The sequence below is a fragment of the Centruroides vittatus genome, unplaced genomic scaffold (genome assembly GCF_030686945.1).
Source record: "Centruroides vittatus isolate TY-2023 unplaced genomic scaffold, ASM3068694v2 contig_364, whole genome shotgun sequence".
Lineage (NCBI taxonomy): Eukaryota > Metazoa > Arthropoda > Arachnida > Scorpiones > Buthidae > Centruroides > Centruroides vittatus.
In genome coordinates, this window is record NW_027122188.1 from 2,292,179 (window position 1) to 2,317,249 (window position 25,071).

At 33.2% G+C, this 25,071-nt stretch overlaps 1 protein-coding gene across 1 annotated transcript in view; it reads right to left on the minus strand.

The window, feature by feature from the left end:
* The window catches only part of LOC136975108 (transcriptional regulator ATRX homolog), a 162,927-nt gene that overhangs the window by 93,239 nt on the left and 44,617 nt on the right, over positions 1–25,071 (minus strand). The window contains exons 4-6 of the mRNA XM_067270115.1: positions 12,459–14,346; positions 2,087–2,211; positions 18–108 (exon numbers count right to left, since the gene is read on the minus strand). Coding sequence (XP_067126216.1) covers positions 18–108; positions 2,087–2,211; positions 12,459–14,346 — 2,104 coding nt within the window. The remainder of the gene's footprint in view (positions 1–17; positions 109–2,086; positions 2,212–12,458; positions 14,347–25,071) is intronic.

Genomic DNA, 25,071 nt, shown 5'->3' on the forward strand with positions numbered 1-25,071 from the left:
TTATTATTTATACTTACATTTATCACTATCATCATTACTACTTGATAATGAATCTTTCAAAAGCATTTCTTTTGCTACTTCATTTCGTGATTTTGTCACATTATTGAGCTGCAAAATAATTTTAAAAATTTGGTATTAAAGTTATGTCTGACTTTGTTAAAGTTTCGTTTGAATGGTTATATGCATATGTTATATACCAGGTGATCAAATAAAAATGTGTTTACAAGACAGAATGATAAGTTTGACAATAGTGTTTGCTGGCTTTGCTTGTTATTGCTACATACTTAATGTTTATTGCTGCTACATATTACAAAAAAGTTTTAAATCTTAAACAGTTTATTAAAAATACAAAAAATAGCAGTAGAAATGATAAATAAATCATAAACAATCCTTACTACATAAGACTGAAATTTTTCATAAAAGTAACTTATGAACAGAACTATTAAAACAATCAAGTCTTTTGAATTAAACACCCTAAAAATTTTGTAGAACTAATTTCTAAGTATGCTTGAATGTTGAAGTCTTTTCTCAAATAACTTTTTATTTATGACCTTTTTTTTGTTACACATATTTCATAAACTGAGTCAACTTATTGAAAAATTAGTAAACAAATGTACCTTGCCAGGTAGTGCCTGGTACCTGATAAAATTAGTAAAAAAAATGTACCTTTAGTAGGTATAAATGATTCAAAATATTTTTACATAAACTATTCATCTTAATTTTTCACAACTTTTCTTTTTATTGTAACTTTCTATGAAAATCTGATCTGTAATAAAAGCACTTATCACAACACTTAATTTAAATAATAATAATGTGTTAATATTACATTTTGCAGTTAGTGATGGGTGAATCAATCAGACAACTCTAGTTTGTAATATTGTTGAACTCTTCACTCTACTTCTTTCTCATGTAAACTTTTCATTTGATCACAACAGTATATATTATGTATGTATGTATTATATATGTTTACTAGCTGACCCGGCCACGCGTTGTTGTGGCTCAAAATGTATCTATTATAAATGTATAACACTTCCCCCGTGGGGGAATTTCAAAAAATCCCTTCTTAGTGTACATTCTCTTGACGTACCCTATTAAAACGCAATCAAAAACACATCTAAAATAGTATAATAAAAGCCGAGTTCTTCACAGTAAGCCTTAATCCCGTCACTTTTCCCGCTGGGGAATATCGAAAAATCCCTTTTTAGTGTATATTCTGTTTACATAACCTATTAAAACACAATTAAAAACGCAAAAAACCGCATGTAAAATAGTATAATAGAAGCCGAGTTCTTCACGGTAAGCCTTAATCCCGTCCATCTCCTCCCACTGGGGGGAATTTCGACATGTATATTATATAAAAACACGTGCGTATTCGAATGCAACGTTGTGTCAAAATTTCAAAGGAATCGGTAGGAACAAACGAACGTTATATTTTATTTATATAGATAGATAGAAAATGATCTGCTCAGTCCATTCTCACAGAAAAGCATAATGCCTGACAGAAAAGCAAACTTAGATCATCAGAAGTTAGCGCCATCTGTTGGACATAAAAGTCTTAATCCATATATAAATATATTTTTGAAAGGGGGGAAATGGTGTAGGAGTATGAAAAATAGATAGTAGCCGATTCTCAGACCTACTGAATATGCATATAAAATTTGGTAAAAATCGGTAAAGCCGTTTCGGAGGAGTAAGGTAACTAACATTGTGACACGAGAATTTTATATATAAGATATATAAAATACTGTATTTTACGGACTATAAGACGCACTTTTTTCTTTGAAAAATTGCCTCCAAAATTCAGGTGCGTCTTTAGTCCGTAAAATATAGTAACTATGTGTCTTATTAAACTGAAATCAAATAATAAATTGACATATTTCATCAGATTATGCTGTATGGAAATTTCATCTATAATTATTTTTTTACATAATGTAAAAAATAGCCAAATAAAATCAATCAGGTTAATTATTTGATGTGCTAAAAAGATGCCAAACAATTTATTTCCTGTAGTGTCCTGTACATATCAAAACCTTCAATATAACTAAAATTTAAAAACTTATATCAAGTTTTACAAGATTCATTTTACCATTAACTTTTCTTCTTCAAAAATATCTGTTGATTTTTTAAATAACTGATCATCAGAATCAAACTCTGAGTCTGAAGAAATTATTTCTTTACATTTTATCTTCTGTGTACGCTTTTTTGATATTTCTGAAAAAATATATAAAATTTTATTCATTATCATTTTAAAATATATGAATTTTTGATGTTCATAAATTAACAGAAACATATATATATATATATATATATATATTTATATATTTATAATAATTATATATATATACATATATATATATACACAATCTTTTAAAAAAATAATATTTAAAGTGCATTTAAAGTAATTCTAGAATTTATGTGCAAAAAAGAGAAAAGTTGTGTTACCACAAAAATTAGAAACCAAACTGATTATTGTCTACAAGAAACTAATTATACATTTTATTTTATTTTTTTAAATATAGAATTAAATTACACCTAATAATCAAATAATGTAAAATTTTAATTCCAGAAATTACAAGTACTAATAGTGAAAAAATATATAATTTAATAATAACTATATTAAATGAATATAAATGTATAAATAAAAATACTAGATTTAAGCAAGGATGGTTTGATTCAGACTGTTATAAAATGAAATTAACAAAACAAGCAACATTGAAAAAATTCAGGAAAAATTCAACAGTATTTAACCTCAACAGTTATAAAAAAACTAAACGAATGTATAATAATCTTCTTAAAACTAAAAAATTAAATTATTTTCGGAAAATAGAACAAAATCTAATTAAAAATAACAATAATGGCAGCATATTCTGGAATACAATACGAAGATTTCGGCCCAAATCATACTTAAATGGGAATACTGCTACAATAGATTTTAATACCTGGAAACAATTTTATAATAGATTCCCACAAATTAATATGGAAATACTGTTAAACACAAGCATAAAAGTTTATGATGATATCCTGGATTCTGAATTTACAATAACTGAGTTGGAGGATGTTATTAGAAAATCAAAAAGCAAGACAACACCAGGATGTGATAATATTCCTATTGATTTCTTAAAAATATTATCAACTAGTTCTAGAATAATAATACTAAATTTGTTTAATAGTATGTACAAATCTGCGTATTTTCCTGAATCCTGGAATTCAGCCATTATAACAATGATATATAAAAAGGGTGATCCATTCTCTCCCAGCAACTACAGACCAATAGCATTACTTCCAGTAATAAGAAAATGTTTTACTTCACTTCTTGCAAATAAATTTAAGTTATGGACTAGAACAATGGGTCTGGAAGCTGAATTTCAATATGCATTTACTACTAATAAAGGAACCGAACTTGCAATCTTTACTTTATTAATGATAATTCAACTCTATCTTTTAAAAAAACATAGGAAAATATATGCTGCTTTTATCGACATCCAAAAAGCATTTGATTCAATATATGTGCCTTTATTGATACATAATCTCAAATCCAGTGGTGCAAGTACTCGATTTACGTCAGTAATTTCAAAATTGTAACTAAATTATATTATTAAGATAAAACAAGGCAACAATATTTTTCAAAATTTACATTTACTTCGTGGAGTTCTCCAAGGTGATCCCTTACCTCCATATCTATTTAACTTCTATCTTATTGGTATTGATCGTCTATTTACTGAACTAACCGATGGAATTACAATAGGAAATAGAACTTATCATTATATTCTTTTTGCGGACGACCTCGTGCTCCTGGCTCCAACAAAAATTTCACTACAAAGGAAAATAAATCAACTTAATAAATTTCTACAATCATTATATTTAACAATAAATCCTTCCAAAACGAAAATAATCATATTTCGTAACAACTGTAAGATATCTGAAAATAATACTAAAATATACCATGAAAATATCCTTCTACAAACGGTAAATGAAATAGATTATTTGGGAGTCAGGTTTGAGTGGAATTTATCCTTTAGGGCACATTTTAATAAAATAAAAATAAAAGCAAAACAAGCTATTGATAATTTGTTATTTCTATGCTCTAGGTTAAAAACTACAAACTTGAAAATTCACATTAAACTATTTAACTCAACAATTATTCCAATAATATATTATGCAAGCCCAATATGGAGTTTAGATTATATTTATAAATTAGAAATTCTTCATGTTTATTATTTACACAAACTATTTCAATTGGAGAGAACAACTTCAGGTTACGCTGTGAGATATGAAGTAAATAGAATTTGGTTTTTTCCCTTTGTTTTAAAACGTATTATTAAATTTTACTATAGAATTAAATTTAAAAACGATAGTACAATAACATATCTTCACCATCAAAATATTACTCATAGTAAAGATCAAAAATTCAAACAACTATGGCAATATAAATTAAATCATATTTTAAATAGTTTTGGTACATCAATACGATTGTTCAATGATAATATCAATGATTGGAAAATTGGTTACTCCCTCCTGATAGATTCTGCAATTTCACAAGCAATAAAAAGAGATCAAGATTCATTATATCAAAGCAGTTATGATTCATGGTATATTAAATTATTGCAAATTCCATCCTTACAACTTTATATGTTTCTACCAATAAATCTTAATGTGAAGCGTCTAATAATTCAACTCCGCTTAAATAAATATTCTCTGTTTATTAATAATAAATATATTGACCTAACAAGAAACTATTGTCCTTTATGCAAATCTAAAGAATTTTCACTACTCCACTTAATTCAAAGCTGTAAAGATCTTCTAAAACTACGCAATTACTATAATATAAACCAAATATGTCAAACTAATTCAGAACTGGAATTTAAATCAAATCTGAAAAATCTTAATAAAACGGATCTATATAAAATTTACAATTATTTTGTAAAAGTTTCAGAACGATACTATTTGTCAAATCAAAATTAATGTTTGTGCAATTATCTGCTGTCGTGGGAAAGCAGATGACTCACTACATTTGTAAACATAATTGAAGTTTAAACAAAATAAGAACTAATTTGTAATCTATATTTTTAAATTTAAATTTACTATTTCTAGTTATATTTTTCTTAAATAATTTGTAAAACTCCCCCTAAACAGAGAAATTGTTCTCTATTGTTAATATTAACTAATACTGTACTAAACTATATGATGTATATACGTGTATATTAATAAAGTATTGATTGATTGATGATGTAAAATTTTCTATTTTAATACTTCTCAAAAAATTATAATTTTATTCCCAGGACTACAAGCTTACTACATATAAATACATACTAAATGTAAATTAAAAAATGAAACAAAATAAAATTTTCAAAACATTCTGAATTAAACTTATGTTTCAACATATAAAACATAAACAAAAAAAAGGATCTTAAAAATTATATTATTAATAATAATAAACTTTTAATAATTTAAAAACAGATTTAATGAATAAAAATTGGACTTTATCCATGTGAGGTCCTGGAAGGAAATCAGCATAGAGGTCTGAATGTGGACTGTCAATCAAGTAATAAAAAGAAAAAAAATCTCCTTTTTCAACTCGAAAAAGAGAAAGCTCTCGATTAAATTAAAGCTCTCGATTAAACAATGAAAGTTTTTTTCATAAATTATTAAAACAATAGAAGTCAAAGTTAAAACAAAGACTAAAGTCAAGGGAAACATGACTGGAGAGGAGTAATATTTAGTCATGAAACTGACCTCTCCCACACCCTCTGATCAGTTTTGAATTATCATCAGATGACAAGTAAGGACCAATGAAAGGGTGGCTTTAAGGGAAAACTTATAAAACTGTGCGAATCAAAGTCGTGAGGTTCTTGGTTCAGAGTGCTCTTCTCCTGGATTTTTGCTGCTGTCATTCAACAATGAAAGCTTGTTCGACGTTTCGGGATTTGCTTTCGATGTCTCTTACCGACAAGTTTCACCCAGATACATTCCGTCACTGGAAATCATCTCTTCAAGTTGTGCTGTGTGCCCTGGGGCCGTTGCTATCCACATCACCTTCGCCAAAAGAGAAATGATCGTTGGAACATTTGAACTTTTGTACAGATTGATTTCCCACTTTTGGATAGTTGTTATGCCTAGTTATAAGAATAGTTGTAAGGACCTTTTTATTTTATTAAATGGTTTTAAGATGGAAAACCTGCCTCAGTGAGTCTTTCCACTCCCACATGACTGTATTGACTGCTTGATTGTCGTGACCATTTCCATTTCCACCCAATCGGCTAACCTCACCTCCAGATAATGTAAAATCTATCTATCGTTGCATGAACACATGGGGCCTTGGCCCTAACACTACTAAGTTTATTTACAGGGGTGCAATTCAGCCAGCACTCCTCTATGCCATATAGGTCTGGGGCCATGTGGCCGCCAAAGTCCATAAACATAAAAAACTGTTATCTGCTCAAAGGATTGGAGCTATCCACATTTGTAAGGCTTATAGGACCATACCCACTAGTGTCCTTTTAATAATGTCAGGGTTGACCCCTATTGACTTAGAAATTAAATGCATTATTTGGCAGGAAAATCTCATTACCTTACCCTGACTGACTGGGATGTATTCAAAAATTGGTTTAGCGAGTTGTGGGCATCTCAAGAGATTTATGACATAACAGACATTGATTCTTTGGCCGAGCACCTTAATACTTCCATTATCGAAGTGTACCACTTATCTACGAAATTTAAACAGATTAACAGAAAAGGGGCTCATTGGTGGAATGAGGACCTCGCCGAACAGAGACGGAAAACACGTAAATTACAAAAGAGGTTCCAGATAGAGACAGACCCAGATAGAAAAGCGCAAAAAAGACAGGAATACCTAAGTTGCTTTAATAGGTATAAAACGGATATAAATAAAACATGCACCAAAGCATGGCAAGATTTCCGCACCAGAGTCAGTAAAAAAAATGTGTGGAGAGAGCCTTATTATGTTGTACGCAAACAGAAAACTGGCAACGAAATACCGGCCAACACAGTGAAAACAGATGGTACTTACACACAAGACTACAATGAAACTGTGAACTATATGTTAGACACACACTTCCCTATTGATTGTGAGGAAGAGGACAATAGTAACCAAGAAAGGATTAGGAATGAAACCTCTAACCCTCCTACCATGGACGAGGATAGACCATTTACCTTTAATGAAGTTCAGAGGGCGATCAAGACTATTAAAAAGAAGAGGGCACCTGGGATTGATGAGGTGACCCCAGAGATGCTTAAGCATGCATTCAACTCTGTGCCAATGGCATTTGTGTACACATTCAATAAGTGTCTGGAAAAGGGACACTTTCCGAAAATATGGAAACAAACGTCTATTAAATTCATACCCAAACTGGGTTCTGACTTCGCATTTTAAACTGAACCATTATAGGCTCATAAGTCTTTTGTCTGTACCTGGAAAGATTCTAGATGGGTTACTTATTGATAGAATTAATTATCACCTATACCAAAATAAATGGATGCATAAAGGTCAATTTGGATTTGTCAAGGGCCGCTCTACCTATCATGCAATTCACTCTCTTATACATTTCATCAAACAGGCCTGGAGTCGCAACAAACATGCTCTCATCATTACAATAGACTACCGCAATGCATTTAACACCATATGGTGGCCATCGATTTTCAATCAGTTAAAAGAAGCTAAATGCCCTAGAAAATCTTTATTTAACGCTTCAGAGTTATTTGTCGGAAAGAACTGCGGGTGTGTATCACAAAAGGGCAGATATTATCCGCTCAATTAATAGAGGATGTCCACAGGGCTTGAGGTCAGGCTCGGGCCTGTGGAACATCATTTGTAATGACTTACTTAAGTTGAATGAGAATAACTGCAATCAATGGAAGTTACAGAGTTATGCCGATGATACGATACTTATGATCTCAAATAAGAACGACAAAAGACTCCAAGAAAAGGCCAATACAATACTAAACAAGATATATGAATGGAATAAAGAAAACAAACTTGAAATAAACTACGATAAATGCGAGAACACGGTTCTCACAAAAGGGAAACAGCTGCAAAAAGCCTTTAATATTACTATGAATGGTAACAGAATTAAAAATGTAAAAGTTATAAAGTACCTAGGACTAATGAACAATCGAAGCCTCACTTGGACGAAACATATTGACTATGTTGCAGGCAAAGTTAGAAAAACCACTAACGCTTTGCTTAGCTTGGCCCACAGAGATTGGGGCTTCAACGAGAGGGCAATAAGGATGCTTAACAAGGCCTGTATTGAGCCTGTCATTTTATATGGTTCTGGGGAGAGAGAGTAGACATAATAAATATTAAATGTAAGTTACAGACAATGCATAGACCATTATTGCTATGGCTCTGCAGAGCATATAGGACCACTTCAAATGCAGCACTGCACGTTTTAGCAGGTATCATGCTCTTACACCTCAAAGTCAAAATACTGACATGGACCTGGACTTTAGATAACATTTTGATCACAACAGAAAATCTTAACAAACTGACTAAATATGCCAACATTGGTTGCCTGCCCAACCTTGATTGGGATCTCCTCAATACCTTTGAGCAAGAAGGAAGTTTCAAAGAAAAGACCAATTATGCTCACCCTGCAAGGAACAAGAATGTGTTTATCACAGATATTTATGACAATCCATTCCCTAAGCACTTTATTTTCACAGATGGGTCGAAGAGTGGAGAGAATGTTGGTGCTTCTTTTGTCCACTCAATTCATGGCAATGCCGACTAAGTACACAGCTGGTTTTAAATTGGCCAATTATTGTACCGTGCCTGAAGCAGAGTTGTTTGCCATATGTCGGACGCTGGTATATATTCGAGACCTTAAAAATCATAAGGGACACATACGAATTTGCACAGATAGTCAAACTGCATTATAAAAGATTATTGGGTATAAGAAACAGTGCCATACGACCAATCTTATGCAAGAAGTCTTACAGACGTGAGGAACTTCAAGGTAAGCTTCTCCTGGATTAGGGGACATAGTGGAGTGCAAGGGAACGAACAGGCCGATAGAATAGCAAAACAACATGCCAAGAAAACAGGGGAGATCATCTATCCTCATCTTACTTACAACAATATCAGGACTTTGATCGAGAACACTGCTACGCTTCTTTGGCAGGCCGAATGGTGCAAGGGTGAAACAGGAAGAGTCATGTTTGAATTTCTTCCAAATGTTCTGGAGAGACTTCGCACGAAACACTTAGAGTTAAATAGTGCCATAACGCAAATACTCACTGGCCACGGTAACATTAAATACTATTTACATAGGTTCGGGCACAGCGAGGATGACATTTGTGAGTGCGATGGATCTTCTGTTCAAGACGTAGAACATTTCATTTTTCAGTGCAATACGTACGAAAGGAACAGAACAAGGCTCATCTACAAGACTTTGAAATATGGTCATAATTGGCCATGTCCTTTAAGGTGCCAGTTTCTAATGGTGAACTATTTAAGGAACTTACTACATTCATTACAGAAACAAGAGCATTGGAGCCAAGCTTCACATGAAAGAACTGCTTCAACTTTCGTTGTGTATTAAGTACTGTTTTGTGCTTACAACCTTCATGCACACATTATTATTGTACCGTGTACTGTTCATTTTCAAATTTGTTTTCTTTTGTACACAACACTGTATGTGCAATATATTATTGTTTCTTTTGGAGTGTATCTGCAATGTGTAACGACAAGCAGTCGTGTGTCCTTGCTTTGTATGTAATTGCTTTGTGATCAATGACTGCACATGACTGTAAATATTTGTATCATATTAACTTCAGGCATAAGATTGTAGGGTTATATTTTGTGTATTTTTAGGTTTTGTTCAAACAACCTAGAGCTGCATGTACATAATTTGTTTCTTTTATAAAATCGGCAAAATGCCCATGAGACCTTCCCTTTTCACCCACTTTCCTATCCTCCTTTCTTTCCCCTTCAGCTTTCTCTTAAATCACCTTTTCTCCCTCTTCATACTCAGACAATACCCATGAGTAGTCCTGAGTTTTCACCCATCTTTATTTAAATAAATAAATAAATAAATTACCTTACCCTGGCAAGATTATAGCGACTTGAATGTCAACAAAATGATTAGACTAGGTAAGATTCCAATTACAATATTACAAAATTCAAAATTAGAATATTAAAGCCACCTTGAATATTGTAAGTACGAAAAACCACGTAATGCTAAAAAAGTTATAAATTTTAAATCATATTGTCCAGTGAGTCAAAAACAAAATATATATCTTACGGACATAAGTAAGATGTTTTCCAGAATAACTAAATTTAATGTGAGAGAAAAAGAAATAAAAACAGTGAATAAGAAGTATTTGTTGAATGGCTACTCAGGAAAAATGTTAAAAAGTGGTATGATGATTTCATGTTAAATAGAAAGCAAGTAAAGAAAAAACAGGAAGTTAAAAAAGTATGTATCCTTTCCATAAATTAAAGGATTATATGAAAAATATCAAAAAATTTTTTATGAAACTTTAAAATTAGCTCCTATCCAAAAAAATAGGTTGTCTGAACTAATGAAAATAGGTAATATTAATAATAAAAAAAGATCCATTGGAAGAAGAAGGAGTGGTGTACAGATTACAATCAGAGTTTTTACATTGGAGAAACAAAGTGGAAGTTGAAAGTTAGACTGTCGGAACATCATGCCGCGGTACAATTAAAAGTTAGTACTTCACCGGTATTTTTGCATTGCAATGCCCATGATTGTCAAATTAATATTAATAAAGTAAAGATTGTATACAAAGAAACAAACTGTGTAAAAAGAAAATTTAAAGAACACTTTGCAATTGTCATGCAAAGAACTCTGTAAATTTGAATAATGGTGTGCTGCCAGTGGAATGCTGGGTAAACCTTGTCAGGTATAAAAGTTGTAAACGAGATAGGAGATGGTAATGAAAATTTGTCATTGTTGGCTTTTTAAATTATATTTGTATTTTCAAGCCCTACTGAGGAGGCCAGAAAACTGGCAAAATGCATTTAGGGATAAATATCATGTAATAAAAAACAGTATTTTCTCTCTACGAAAGACTTGTTTGACTTTTTAACCTTTTAAAAAATTCTATATCATTTTTAACAAATGGTTTAGAGTTAAATTATTTTTTAGTCCTCTATAATTCAGGAAAGAAAAAAAATTTAAATTTTCGTGTACTCTTTGATAGCACAGTTACATAAGACAATTTTATATATATCCTTAGGTTTTAATAATCTATAATATCCTTAGTTGCATCATCTGTCTTTGCTTTTTATCAACTTTCATTCTTTGATAAAGAGATTTCTTTTTATCAATCTGTAAATGTTATTAGTACCATTATTTTTTATCATTCAATCAAATTAGTGAAATCATAAAAATTCAATTTATTTCAAATACCATACTGTCTGTCAGAAGCCCACTGGGTTTAAACATTTTCCAAAACATTGACTTCTATTAAAATCATTAGTTACTGTATATTAACTTTCCAGTTTTTAAAGTAACACTCTATAAGAAGACACATCAAATCTTGATTTTGATTTTAAAAAATTACTGCAAATTTAGTCCCCACTGTTACTATGGATGTAAGTAAATCTATAATACATTTAAGCTAATGTTTCAAAGAAATTGCAGTGATGGTTAGAAAAAATGCTTAGATTCTGACTTATTCTGATCTATAATACATTTAAGCTAATGTTTCAAAGAAATTGAAGTGATGGTTACCAATAATTGAAAAATTTTGTTAGACTGCATTATTTACTCTATCGAAATACCAATTTCTCATTAACAAAAATATGATACCATAACAGAGAAGGGACCACTATTAAGACAATTTTAACAAACAAAAAACACAGATGTGCTGCTAACAGGAATAATGAAATTTCAATTTAAAAATTTCTAATTACATTTAATTGTATACACAAATATAAAATTTTAATGTTTAACAAAGATAAATATACTTTACTTCCATTATTCATCCGTCGTTCACTCCAGTTGACAGTCCACAATTTCACAAACAAATTACTTTACTTTACAAATTATTTTAACAAATTATTAACAAATTATTTTTACTTAAAAATTTCTGTTAAATGTTTCTAATTATAAATCTGTAATTAGAGAAGATATGTTTTTAAAAAATTTGTTTTATAGTGTGCACTCTAATAAAGCATAATGTAATAAACTTCAATCAATCTCTTATACAAATCTGAGCCACCGTTTATGCAAAACAAATTGTTGGCTGATAGACAAGAATTTCAAAATAGGTACTAAATTTGTTTTAAGAATAAACTTATTATTATATTAATATACAGTATACTATATTATTTATGAATATATAAAGCTATATTAATGTTTTTTACTTAATAGTCAATTAGTAGCAAATTAATTAACATACAATAAATCTTTTTAAGATTTTAAAAGAATAAATAGAATTAAATAACTTACTTAAAAATTAATTCTTACCATTCTTATCAATATTTTCATCATTATTAATTCCATTATCTAAATTTGTGACGTTTTCAGATTCCTTATCATCATCATCATCAGAAATTAAGTTTTTCTTTTTTCTAGTTAAAGTAGAGAGTGATGCAAGGCGGTCTATTTCTTTATCTAAACTGTTATAAGCTATCTTATATTTTTTAGTTTTTTTTGAATTTTTTTCAGGTTGTTCATTCATTGGAAAGTCTTCAATTGCATCATCTAAAGTTCTATCATCCACATCCATTTGAAGTTTATCATCTCTATGATCATAATATTCTGACTTAGATTCTTCAGAATCAGATTGGGTAGTTGAAACTTCAGTTGTGGAATCACTACTAAAATGATCTTTATTTAATGAAATTGCTTCTGGAAGACTAAATGGTTCTGTTTCACTGTCAGATGAATCATCAGCCAGTAACTTTTCTTTAATCTTTTCATTTTTAATTTTTAGTTTTTCTTGTTTAGACAAATTTTCATCATTTTTTTCTTTTTGAACATTTTGTTCAGAGTCAATGGAACTATTTGATTCTGTAAGTAATAAATTTGCAATATTTTCTTGTGGGGATAAAATACTTCGATCAGCATTATTATGATCATCAATGCCATCATTCTCGTCACAAGAAGTGTGTGATAAATCCCTATCAATTTTATCAGAACTTACATCACTAATATTCTCTACATCTTTTTCATCATCATTTTTTGTAAATTCTGACCTTTCTTCAGGAATATCTGTATCATTTTTACTTTTTACAATTTCTATATTATTTTCAGAATTAAATTCATTATTAATTTTTGAAATATTTTCTGATGATGAAATCAATTCTGTTACATTAAAAGCATCATTATTTAAATTACTGATATTATTACTACATTCATCTGTTAAAATTTCATCTTCATTTTGAAAGTCTCTATTTTTATTTTTAATATAAACTGACAAATCTTGAGAATTGTTGGTTTTATTATTTAAACTAGAAGTGAATGATTTCAACTCATGAATATCAGTTAGAAGATTTTGTGATAATTCAGTACATTCACTTTTTCTTTTTGCATCGTCATCTAATTTTTCTACATTCTCTTCTACTTCACTGGTCTCACCTGAAGTATCAGAATGGAATTCATTACTTTTTAAATAATAATCATCATTGTTTTCATCATCTTTAGAATGTTTCTTATCACTGGATTCAGAACTGTTACTATTATCAGAGTATGAATTTTCAAAACCATTTTCTTCAGTTATTCTTCTTGAAACAGTCGATTCTGTTTTTTGTACATCTGTTTCTATTTTAACCTGTCTGTGAAAATTTACTGAATTTCTACCTTTAATAAAAGGACTCTGTTTTCCTACAACATTTCTTAATTGTTTTATGTATTTATTTAAAATTCGATCTAGCATTTTATTACACTGAATTACTGATTCTGGTTTTTCCTTATCTATATTTGTTTTTAATAATTGAACTTGTTCTTTTAAACTTTCAGCAATGTCAGTAACATCCTCAATCCTTTGTTGTACCCACGTACCTTTATCAGAATCTGAAAAATCATTTATACAAATCACTTTATCATTAAGTTTGTTAGATAATTTTGGACTTCTCTTGCGTGACATTCTCTGACTGTAATCCAATATCATGGAACAATATGATACTAAGCCATTAAGTTTTTGAGAATTACACATGTAACAATGCCATTTCATAGCATCCTGGATACAACGCACTTCTCCACGTCCAAAATTACGTCTAATACAATTATAACAAAATGCATTTAAACAGTAATCACAAGCAATAAGTTTTCCACCTTGAGCACACCATCGGCAATATATATCACCAGTTTCATCTTGAGAAAATTCACCACTATCATAAAATTCAAAGCATTCCTGAAAATAAAAATTATACTTTTAAAAAGCATCCTTATTAATACAGGTAAAATTATTATTGATATTTGAATATTTTATTAACAATACTATCAGATAAATATTACAGAATGGATCTCATAGCAGCTTTAATTTCTTTCTTCGTTTTCTCAAATTCTAGACCATCAACAAGAAAATTAAGATAACTGAATAAATAAGTTTTGTTCTTCAGATGACTGAAACAATGAAAAAACTTCATAACAGAATTATCAATAAAAAAAAATTTTCCTTAATGTTCATTAGCATTACTAAACAAAACTAATATTTCATGTTTAGATTAAAAAAGAATGGATAAACAACAAACATGCCTTTCAAATACAATTTCCAAAAAATAATAAACTCTTGATATAATAAATGAATCTTAGTTTTCATAACTAAGAGTACTAAAATAAACTGTTAATAAACTTTAAAAGATATTTGATGATATATGTCGCAACAGCTTCGGTCCTAAATCCAAAAGTCACCACCAAGAAGACCCTTAAACTTAACAAACTGGTAATATAACCCTTTGACCTCACTTTGGATTCGGTCCTCACTCTAGATGCTCATGTTCTTGCTTCTATGTCCGACTTGTATAATCACGCCATATCTCATGTACAGTACATAATAAATTTAAGTTTTTTGTATGTAGCCTTAATTTGTGTATCGTAAATAATTAAGTACAAAGTAGCGCTACAAACTGGTAACCTGAACGTGATATATGATTTATGGTGCCCTCTACCTAATGAAGGATTCTACAGTATGACATGAAAACTCCATCCATTTTCATTGGATACAAACGTTGGACTTTCATCTCTTTTGGAACTGGCTAATCATTCATCTAAACCTTCAAAAAGTGTAACCATGGATATTTTTCGTCGACAGTAGACTGTTTAACAGAAAGATATTGTACAGTACGTACCATCATTCTTTGTTCTCACACCACGTGCCATCCTTTGTTCTCTTGCCATGTGCCTTTACGTGCCATCTTTCTTTGTCCTCTCACCATGTGCCAAACTGTGCGTGAAACACATCATTTACGGATAACTGCCTTCGCACTGCCACAACTACGCTAAAATCATGGCTGAGGCAGAAAATAACGACGACCACTGTCATATAGCATGCATTGTGATCAGACCCACACCTTTCTGGAAAAGCAACCCCAGCTTATGGTTCGCACAGTTAAAAGCACAATTTTCCATTACCAACATAACTGTCAATGACACGAAATTTAAACACATCGTTGTGGCGGTAGAGCTGGAAATTTTAAATTTGGTGCATGACCTAATCATCAACCCAACTGACCAGAATGAATTTGTTATGCTAAAGGCTCATATTATCAACATCTATTTGGGGTGCGAGTCTTCCAAAATCAGAACGCTTCTCCAAGGGTTAGAACTGGGAGACCAACGTCCTTCCTGTTAACACGGATACGCGACTTGGCCAGTAACCATTTCAGCAAAGATCTCTTGAAATCCCTCTAGCTTTCAAGACTACCCACAATATACAAACCATTTTAGCTGCATCAAACAAAAAACTCCAACAAGTGGGCACCATAGCCGACAAAATAATGGAACTAGTCTCCCCCGCACACATCCAAACAGTCAAACATGACCCTGTCACTATCTCCACCCTGGAGAACGAAGTTGCAGAATTAGCCAAACAGGTCAAGAACCTCACTATGACCATCAACAACCCACGCCACTCCTTCAGACACTCTGAATACTCCTCTAACATGAGGTACCACAGCAAATAACATCAAAATCAACAGCACAGCAGTCCTGACAATGGCATGTGTTACTATCACGCTACCTTTGGGGCACAGACAAAGAAATGCAAAGCCCCTTGTCCTTTTGACAAGTGGAAAACTGACTGGGCAGGCACTTACTGCCAGAAGTCGACCCTGCCACATCAACTGAATCACCATGGTTGACCCTACTATGAAATATAAATTTCTAATAGATACAGGTTCCTAATAGATACATCTCAGTGATTCCGAAAAGTTTCAACACATATTAAGCAAACCTGAGAAGCTAGTCCTCTTTGCCACAAACGGATCACCTATTCCAATTTACAGAACAAAGATATTAACATGCAATTTTAACTTAAAGTGGAGTTTTTCATGGCCATTTGTTATTGCTGACGTGACCCAACCCATCATAGGAATCAACTTCTTAACTAAATTCAACCTACTGGTAGACATCAAAAACAATTGACTAATCGATAAAGTCACGCAACTTGAGTCTCCTGGTTGCCGGCAGAACCGACCTACAACTGTCACTAACATCATTGCTGTGACTAATGACTCTTCCTACCACTGTATTTTGGCCAAGTTCACTACCATTACAAATCTGTTGATAACTCCTGAAACCAAAAAGATGCCAACCACCTTCCATCACATCGAGACCAAAAGACCAACTGTCTTCTCAAAACTTAGACGATTACCACTGGATAAGCTCCGAGCAGCCCATGAAGAATTTCATTTCTTAATGTTTCAAGGCATCATCCAGCCATCCAAAAGCCCATAGGCCAGCCCATTACACATGGTTAAAAAGGCAAATGGCCAGTGGCAACCATGCAGCGATTAATGCTGTCTCAATGCTGTCTCAATGCTGTAACAATCCCCAATTGCTATCCTGTTCCTCATATACAGGACTGCACTCAACTCCTCGAAGGCAAAATCATTTTTTCCACACTGGACCCAACCTGTGCCTATCACCAAATACTGGTCTTCTCCGAGGACATTCGAAAAACTGCCACAACAACCCCATTTGGTTTGTTTGAATACATTTATGTTCCTTTCAGCCTACGAAATGCTGGTCAAACTTTCCAGCAGTATCCAGGTCTTACTTGACCTTGACTTCTGTATCCTCTATTTTGATGATATATTGGTCACGTCCAAGGATGGAGAGGACGTGGACCACCTCAGCCAAACGTTCCTCCTCTTGCAAGACCATGGCCTAAAATTAAACTGATCCAAGTGCATCCTCAAAAAATCTGCAGTTCCATTTCTCGGCTGCATGATCACATCATCAGGAGTAAAACCTTTGCCATCAAAAACCAAGGCCATCAATGATTTTCCTCAACCAAAAACTGTCACTGAGTTCCGTCGCTTCTTAGCTGTGCTCAATTTTTATAGACATTTTTGCCAAATATAGCCCAAACTCGGGTCTCACTACTCAAATTTCTCAAGGATTCCAAGAAAAATGATAAACGCATCCTCTCTTGGAAAGAATCTGCTCTAAAGTCCTTCAATCAATGTAAAGCAGATTTCTCAAATGCAACAAACCTTGCATACTATTCGTCACCCGACAATCTCTCTTTAATGGTAGACACATCGGCACTGTATTCCAAACCCACAATGCTGAAGGAACTCGTCCACTAGCTTTTTTTTTGCGGACTACCGAAATAAAGTACAGTCATACCTGTTTTTATGCAGGGGATAGGGACCGCATTAAAAAAGACGCATTAAAAAAAATCTCACGAAACTTCACGAATGGCTGTAAATAATAGTTTTCGCAACACAATTAAAAAATATTTTTTTTAATGCGGTCAACAGGGACCGCATAAAAAAAGTCTCACATAGAAAATAACTCAAAACCGTACGAAATAGAATTTATTGACAACAGATGTCAGCACTTGACTGCATCGTCTGGTCTATCGTCTGTTTTACATATTTTTGTCCAGGTGGTGTTTTGTTGACTTAAAAAGTAAATTATTTCATTTTTCGCATATTCATGCAATAATATTACTATAATAAGTGCATTTATGCTATAATAAGTTTATTTAGTTATAATAAGTCAACGTGAGACATGACGAATCGCACGAGACTAGTCGCCAACTATACCGCACAAATAAAAAATCGCACAAAAAAACCGCACAAATTAAAATTCACATTAAAAAAATCGCGCAAATAAAAATCGCACATAAAAAAAGCGCATAAAAACAGGTTTGACTGTACAGTACTTATGACAGGGAGCTGCTAGCTATATACTCCGTGATCAAACATTTCCGCCATACCATCGAGGGTCGGAACTTCGTCATCTTTATAAACCATCAGCCTCTCACCTTTGCGTTTCACCAAAAACTGGAAACTTGCTCCCTACATCAGCTGTGACATCTTGATTACATTGCACAGTTCAGCACTAACATCAGGCACATCACTGGCTGGAACAACATTGTGGCAGACAGCCTTTCTCAGATCAATGAGATTTGACTTTTCGTGACAGACTTTACTGCCATAGCAGAAGCTCAAGCAAGCAATGATGAGCTAACTGCATTCCTCATGGACGATAAAACATCACTCATGCTACAGCCACTTCGAATCAGCTCATCACTACAACTATATTGTGACACGAAGGACGGCATGGTTTGCCCATATATACCTATACCTCTCCAATTTTGCCATCAAATCTTCTCTTCCATGCACAATTTGACCCATCCAGGAATTCATGCCATAAGACGTTTAGTCTAAGAATGTTTTGTGGGGTCTTCGATGCAGAAAGACATCGCCAACTGGACCCGTTCCTGCATAAACTGCCAATGGTCCAAAGTGAATTGGCACACCAACAGCCCTCTTCAGAGATTTGACCTTCCATCTAATTGGTTTTCACATGTGCATGTTGACCTCGTTGGACAACTTTCACCTTCAGACAAATCTACCTACCCATTCACCTGCATAGATAGATTCACGAGGTGGCCTAAAGCTGTTCCCCTCCACAACATCTCTGCTGAAACAGTCGCTTGCACTTTTGTCTCTGATTGGATCCAGATTCGGTGTTCCCTCCATCATCACCACCAATCAAAGCCGACAATTCCAATCTCATCTGTTTGCCTCACTGACAGCTATGTTGGGCATCCAACACATACTTACAACACCATACCACCCATCAGCCAATGGTTTAGTTGAACGACAGAATTGTTCCCTAAAACAAGCTCTCAGATGTCATGAACAACACTGGACAGAATCTCTCCCAATCATCCTTCTCGGCCTCCGATCAGCATTAAAAAAAGACATCAGTGGTATTTGTGCCGAGATGGTATATGGCACAACCCTTCGTCTCCTGGCAGAGTTCTTTCATTCTTTGCGGGAACCATCAGCAGATCCATCATCCTTCCGCCATCACCTATGGTCCACAATGCAGTTGCTTACACTGACTTCAACATCTGCACATGTAAAACCTTCACACTTTGTTCATCCAGCACTTGACACCTGCTCCCATGTTTTTGTGCGGAGAGAAGGTCATAAAGCTTCTCTGACCTCCCCTTACGACGGCCCCTTCTCAATTAACCACGTGGACACCCAAGCACTTCACAATCCTAGTCAATGGAAAAATGATAACAATTAACATCAACCAGCTGAAGCCAGCATTTTTGGACAGCGAGAATGTCAGCATGTCAAACTCGTACAGGACAACACGTCCAGACACCTCAGAGCGACAAACGATAAACACTCCAAATGACTCCATGCCCACCAACATGACGACAACAATGACACAATCTGGAAGAAGAGTTAGGTTCAACCCTCGATACCTCTAACTTTGTACCTATGGTACGGGGGGAGTACTGTAGCGATTGGTCCTAAATCCAAAAGTCACCACCAGGAGGACCCCTGAACTTAATGTGAAATCGAGATCGATAATTTGTGAAATTATTTAAATTTATAATTTAAAGTTAAATTATAAAATAATGTTTTATAATTTTGGCAATGATTCAAAAGAGGTTTCTGTTGAAAAACTTCCTGGTCGATGACGTCAAGATACATCAGAACTTTTGATTTCATCTGTATGGGTTAAAATCCCTAATGTCAGAATCTAAGAAAGATACAACTTTAAGTAACGTTCAATGTGGAATGTTATGTGATAAAAATTATGTCAATAAGAATTAAAACATTGAAGAAAATCCACAATATTTTGAGTTGTAAAAACAAAAGTTCTATCAAAATCCACGGAAGTAGACTTCCTGTCATTGACAGAGTTGAGATGAATCATTAGGCGGCTGTAGGCCGCTCATCTCTATAAAAAAGGGAAGGTTTTTCCGCCCAAATTGCGCAGTCCTGAAGATAGAAAAAGTCATACTGTAATGTAATTATGTGCAGTCCTGAAGATAGGAAAGACCATACTAGAGGATATAGTTATAAACATTATCAGTATAGTTATATATATGGTGAATAACGAAAGATTATCAAGCTCTTCAATTTTGAATATGACTATGTTAAAAGAAATTGCTGAGGTATTGTTATTTATCAGAATACTGTAAACTCTCTCTCTCTGTGCATTAGTGTTAGATATAGCATGAATAGGTTATTTTTAGGTGGTTAGTAATCTCCATGCATTTTATTCTCTTATTATTAATTGAAGTTCATTTGTTTAATTTTATCTTGTATATATTTTGTAATTATTCTAGTTAAGTCTAATAAATATAATCTTTGTTTCATTTAGAATTGGACTTAGAATAATTCATTAATATCGCACGTACACAGATAGATTAATACGCATGGTTATCCACGTGTCATAAAACTGATAACCTGGTGTCAGACCTGAACGGAAGAGATGATTTAGCAATCATTGTTTCTAATATAAAATATATTCCACTCGATAGAATGTCCCTCCGCCCTGCTGCTTGCAACTTAGCCATTCTTATATGACAACTGAAAGATTCGTTTTACAACGGATACTTGATTAAGTGATAGGGTTAATCATAGTCATTCCCTACCCTCGATTACGCCCTTCACATTAACAAACTGGCAACCTAACCCTTTGACCTCACTTTGGATTCAGTCCTCACTCTAGACACTCATGTTCTAGCATCTATGTTCGACTTGTACAACTGTGTCATATCTCACGTACATAATAAATTTAAGATTTTTGTATGTAGCCTTGTTTTGTGTAAATAATTAAGTACAAAGTAGCACTACAATATAACTAAAGAAAGAAACTACCAGAACTAATTTAAAATATGCTGGCTACTAGAAATATGCTATTACAATTGTTTATGAATTTTAACAACATAATGACAATAAGAGAGTTAACTCAAATTATAAGATATACTCCAAAATCTGTCCCATTATTGAGGCAAGTTGTTATAACTTAGTTGAATAACTGCTTTCTCACTCAATATTTATTGGTCAATAAAAGTTTATGAAAGTTTAAAAGTAAAAATTACTGTAAAGAATAATGTCTATAAATTAAAAAAAAGTTATGACTTAACAAGAAGCCATTATTAGCTTTTGTAATGCTAACAGTAACTTCCTGCTGAATTAGAAACTCAATTATGAAATTGATGATCATTATTTTGTTCCATCAAATATACCTATTCCTATTTTTACATGGTCTATTTTATGCAATTTTGAAATAACATGGTTCACAAAAGTAATCCTCTTTTTATGCAATCAATTTTGTTTACATGGGAAAAAAGTTTATTTGAAAATTTTTAAATTTAGCTTTTTATTAAAATTGTGTTATTGTTAAAAAAGTTACTCTTTTTGTTGAAATTAAGAGTTCATTTATCTTTTGTAAGCACAGAACAGCTGTAAGTACATCAGAGAATACTTAGTATATGTTGGTTTTATGTTTCCTATGCTACCATTGTGTTTACTATATTTATGTACCAATAATGTCAATAATAAATGACATTCTTCACAAAACTGTAGAAAAATATAAAATTTTGAGAGTAGAGATAAGTTTCGTAAAATACTATAAATGCTAACAACAAGTAAACTCTTCATTAAGTCTGACCCCTTGCTAGATATATCACATAACCACACTATCTCTCCATTCCCTTGATCTTTCACAACCAAAATTTAATAGCATCAATGCCCATTATATACAAGCTACTGTGCCAAATTTTGTTTCTTTAATCTCCACCCATCCTGAGATATTAAGCAAAATAGACACCAACACATACATACATACATATCCACAGACTTTTTTTTTGCCGTTTTTGAGTTCAGAAGGTCTCAAAACATTGAGATTTGCAAAAAAAAAAAAAACTCGGGAGGGTCAAATCTGACACGATTCTGTTATTTCCCTTGTTATGTATACATAACAGTCAGGAAAGTAAAAGCAGAACAACATGAAAAAGCAAATTAAGGAATCATTAAAACATATGCACAAGAATACAAAAAGTGACGCCTGTCTGTACATGTTCCAAAATGCCTCTCAAGCAGTGGCGAGTTCAACCGAAGATCTTATAATAGTTGAAACTTGTTGAATGTGTTGAACTATGTCACAGATCTGGTGAAATTAGTTGATTTCATTACTGTTTCATTTATTTTTCATATATGTCAGTTGCACATCTTCTTTAGGTGTCTTCTCCTGTCAGGAGGTTGACCACCATTTCACTCTACCATGATCTATCTTGTGCTTCTCTTGAGCATTCTTCATACATTAAGTATGTCCAATTCCTGATGTTGAACCAGTTCATTCTTGGCCTGCCCTTCAATCATTCCCTCCAGTAATAGTTTTTGTAGACTTTGGTGTTGCAGTACATGCCCCAGATAACTCACTTTTCTTTTCCTTACTACTTCTACAAGAGCTGTTCAGAAAGTTCGCGGCCTTGCCTATATGCGGCACTACGATCAATTTAATTTTTGACGGGAATAATTCAGCCATCTTTGCTAAAAATGCGATACCAATTTCCACTTGATTTATCATAAAGTTTTTCCACGACAGCTTAGCAGATAGTTGGTGTGCACATGCTTTGTCAAAAATGAAGATGGCAACTCGTGTGGTCATAAAATACATGACGAAGAAAGGGTTGACCCCATCTCAAATCAAAGCTTACATGGATGAAGTTTTGGGAGAGTCTGCTCCTTTGTACACCACTGTGAAAAAATGGACAGCCCTTTTTAAATCTGGAAGAGAGTGTGTGTAAGATGACCCTCACAGTGAATGGCCGTCAACTGCTGTCACTGAAGAAAATATCAACAAAGTCCACGATTTGGTGTTAGCAGATCACCGTTTGAAAATGTGTGAGATAGCTGAGACAACAGGCATCTCTGTCGACTGAGTGCACCACATCCTAACCAAAAATTTGGGTATGATGAAGGTCTCAGCAAGATGGGTGCCACATCTGCTGACCACTGAGCAAAAATGTGTTTGCACTTTGATGTCAAAGGAGTGTTTGGACTTCTACCAGAAAAACCCACAGAATTTCTTGCATCGGTTTGTGACTACTGACGAAACGTGCATCCACTACTACACTCCTGAAACAAAACAGCAGTCGAAGCAATGGAATCACCATAGTTTGCCACCACCAAAGAAAGCAAAGACAGTTCCATCAGCGGGGAAAGTGATGGCCTCGGTTTTTTTGGGATGCTAAAGGCATCATCTTTATTGACTACCTAGAAAGAGGAAAGACTATCAATGCTGTCTATTACTGTAAACTTTTGGAAAAACTGAAGAAAGAAATCAAAGAAAAGAGGCCACACTTGAAGAAGAAAAAGGTTCTGTTCCACCACGATAATGCACCTGCACATTTTGCCAGAATCACCGAACAAAAGATAAACTTTGCTTCCAATTAGTTCCACATCCACCGTACTCATCTGATTTGGCCCCCAGTGACTTCCACCTTTTTCCAAACCAAAAAACTTTCTTGGCTGGAAAGAGATTCCACTCAAATGACAAAGTCATCTCTGAAGTAAATGAGTATTTTGCACACTTTGACAAAACGACTTATTGTGATGACATAGAAAAGCTAGAACATCACTGGAATAAGTGCATCGCTAACAAAGGAGACTACATTGAAAAATAAAAAAGTTTTAACATTATTTTGTTTGTTGTTCTATTTGAGGCCGCAAACTTTCTGAACAGCCCTCGTAGTAAGGTTATTTTCTGATTTGCAGTTGCCAGGATATCTTCATTTGTTCTATTTGCCCTCCAAGGAACTCTCAGCATTCTTCAAATCCCCATTTCAAATGCCTTTAATTTCTTTTCATTATCTGCATTCATTGTCCAACTCTTCGCTCCATAAAGCAGGGTCGACCAAACATAACATTTTGCCAACCAAACGCTTGTTTGTATACTAATCTCCCTTGATGTCAACACTAGTTTGTAAATGCAGTCCTTGCAATTCCAATCCTTCTTCCAATTTCCTTATCATTCCTTCCATCATCTGCAATCATATGTCCCAGATAGACTTAACCTTTGACCTGCTCCAGTTTACTGTTTCCGATTTTAACATTTACTTTTGAAGTTTCTTTCTTATTGGAAATGACCAAAGTTTCGGTCTTTTTGCAGTTCAGTGTTAGTCCAAATTGATTGCTCAATTTTGATATTTCCTCTATCAGCATCATTAGATCCCATTCATTTTCTGCTAATAGTACAGTGTCATCAGCATACCTAAGATTATTAAAATTTCTGCTCCCTATGTTTATTCTTTTCACATCTTTGACCTGACTGAAAATTCTTTCTGTATAAAGATTGAACAAAATCGGAGACAGCACACAACCCTGCCTTACTCCTTTTTATATTGGGAAGCTTTGCAAAAATTCTTTGCCAATCCTTATTGCAGCTCTCTGTTCCTAGTACAAATTGGTAAGTAATCTGACATCCTTTCCATCCATACCATTTTCTAATAAACGTTTAATAAGGTAATCATGTTTCATGTTATCAAATGCCTTTGTACAGGTATACTTTGAGTTACATTATTCTCAATTATACGTCATTTGTCAAAAAAGTATATGGAAAAATAAAAATCAAGTTTAAGTCA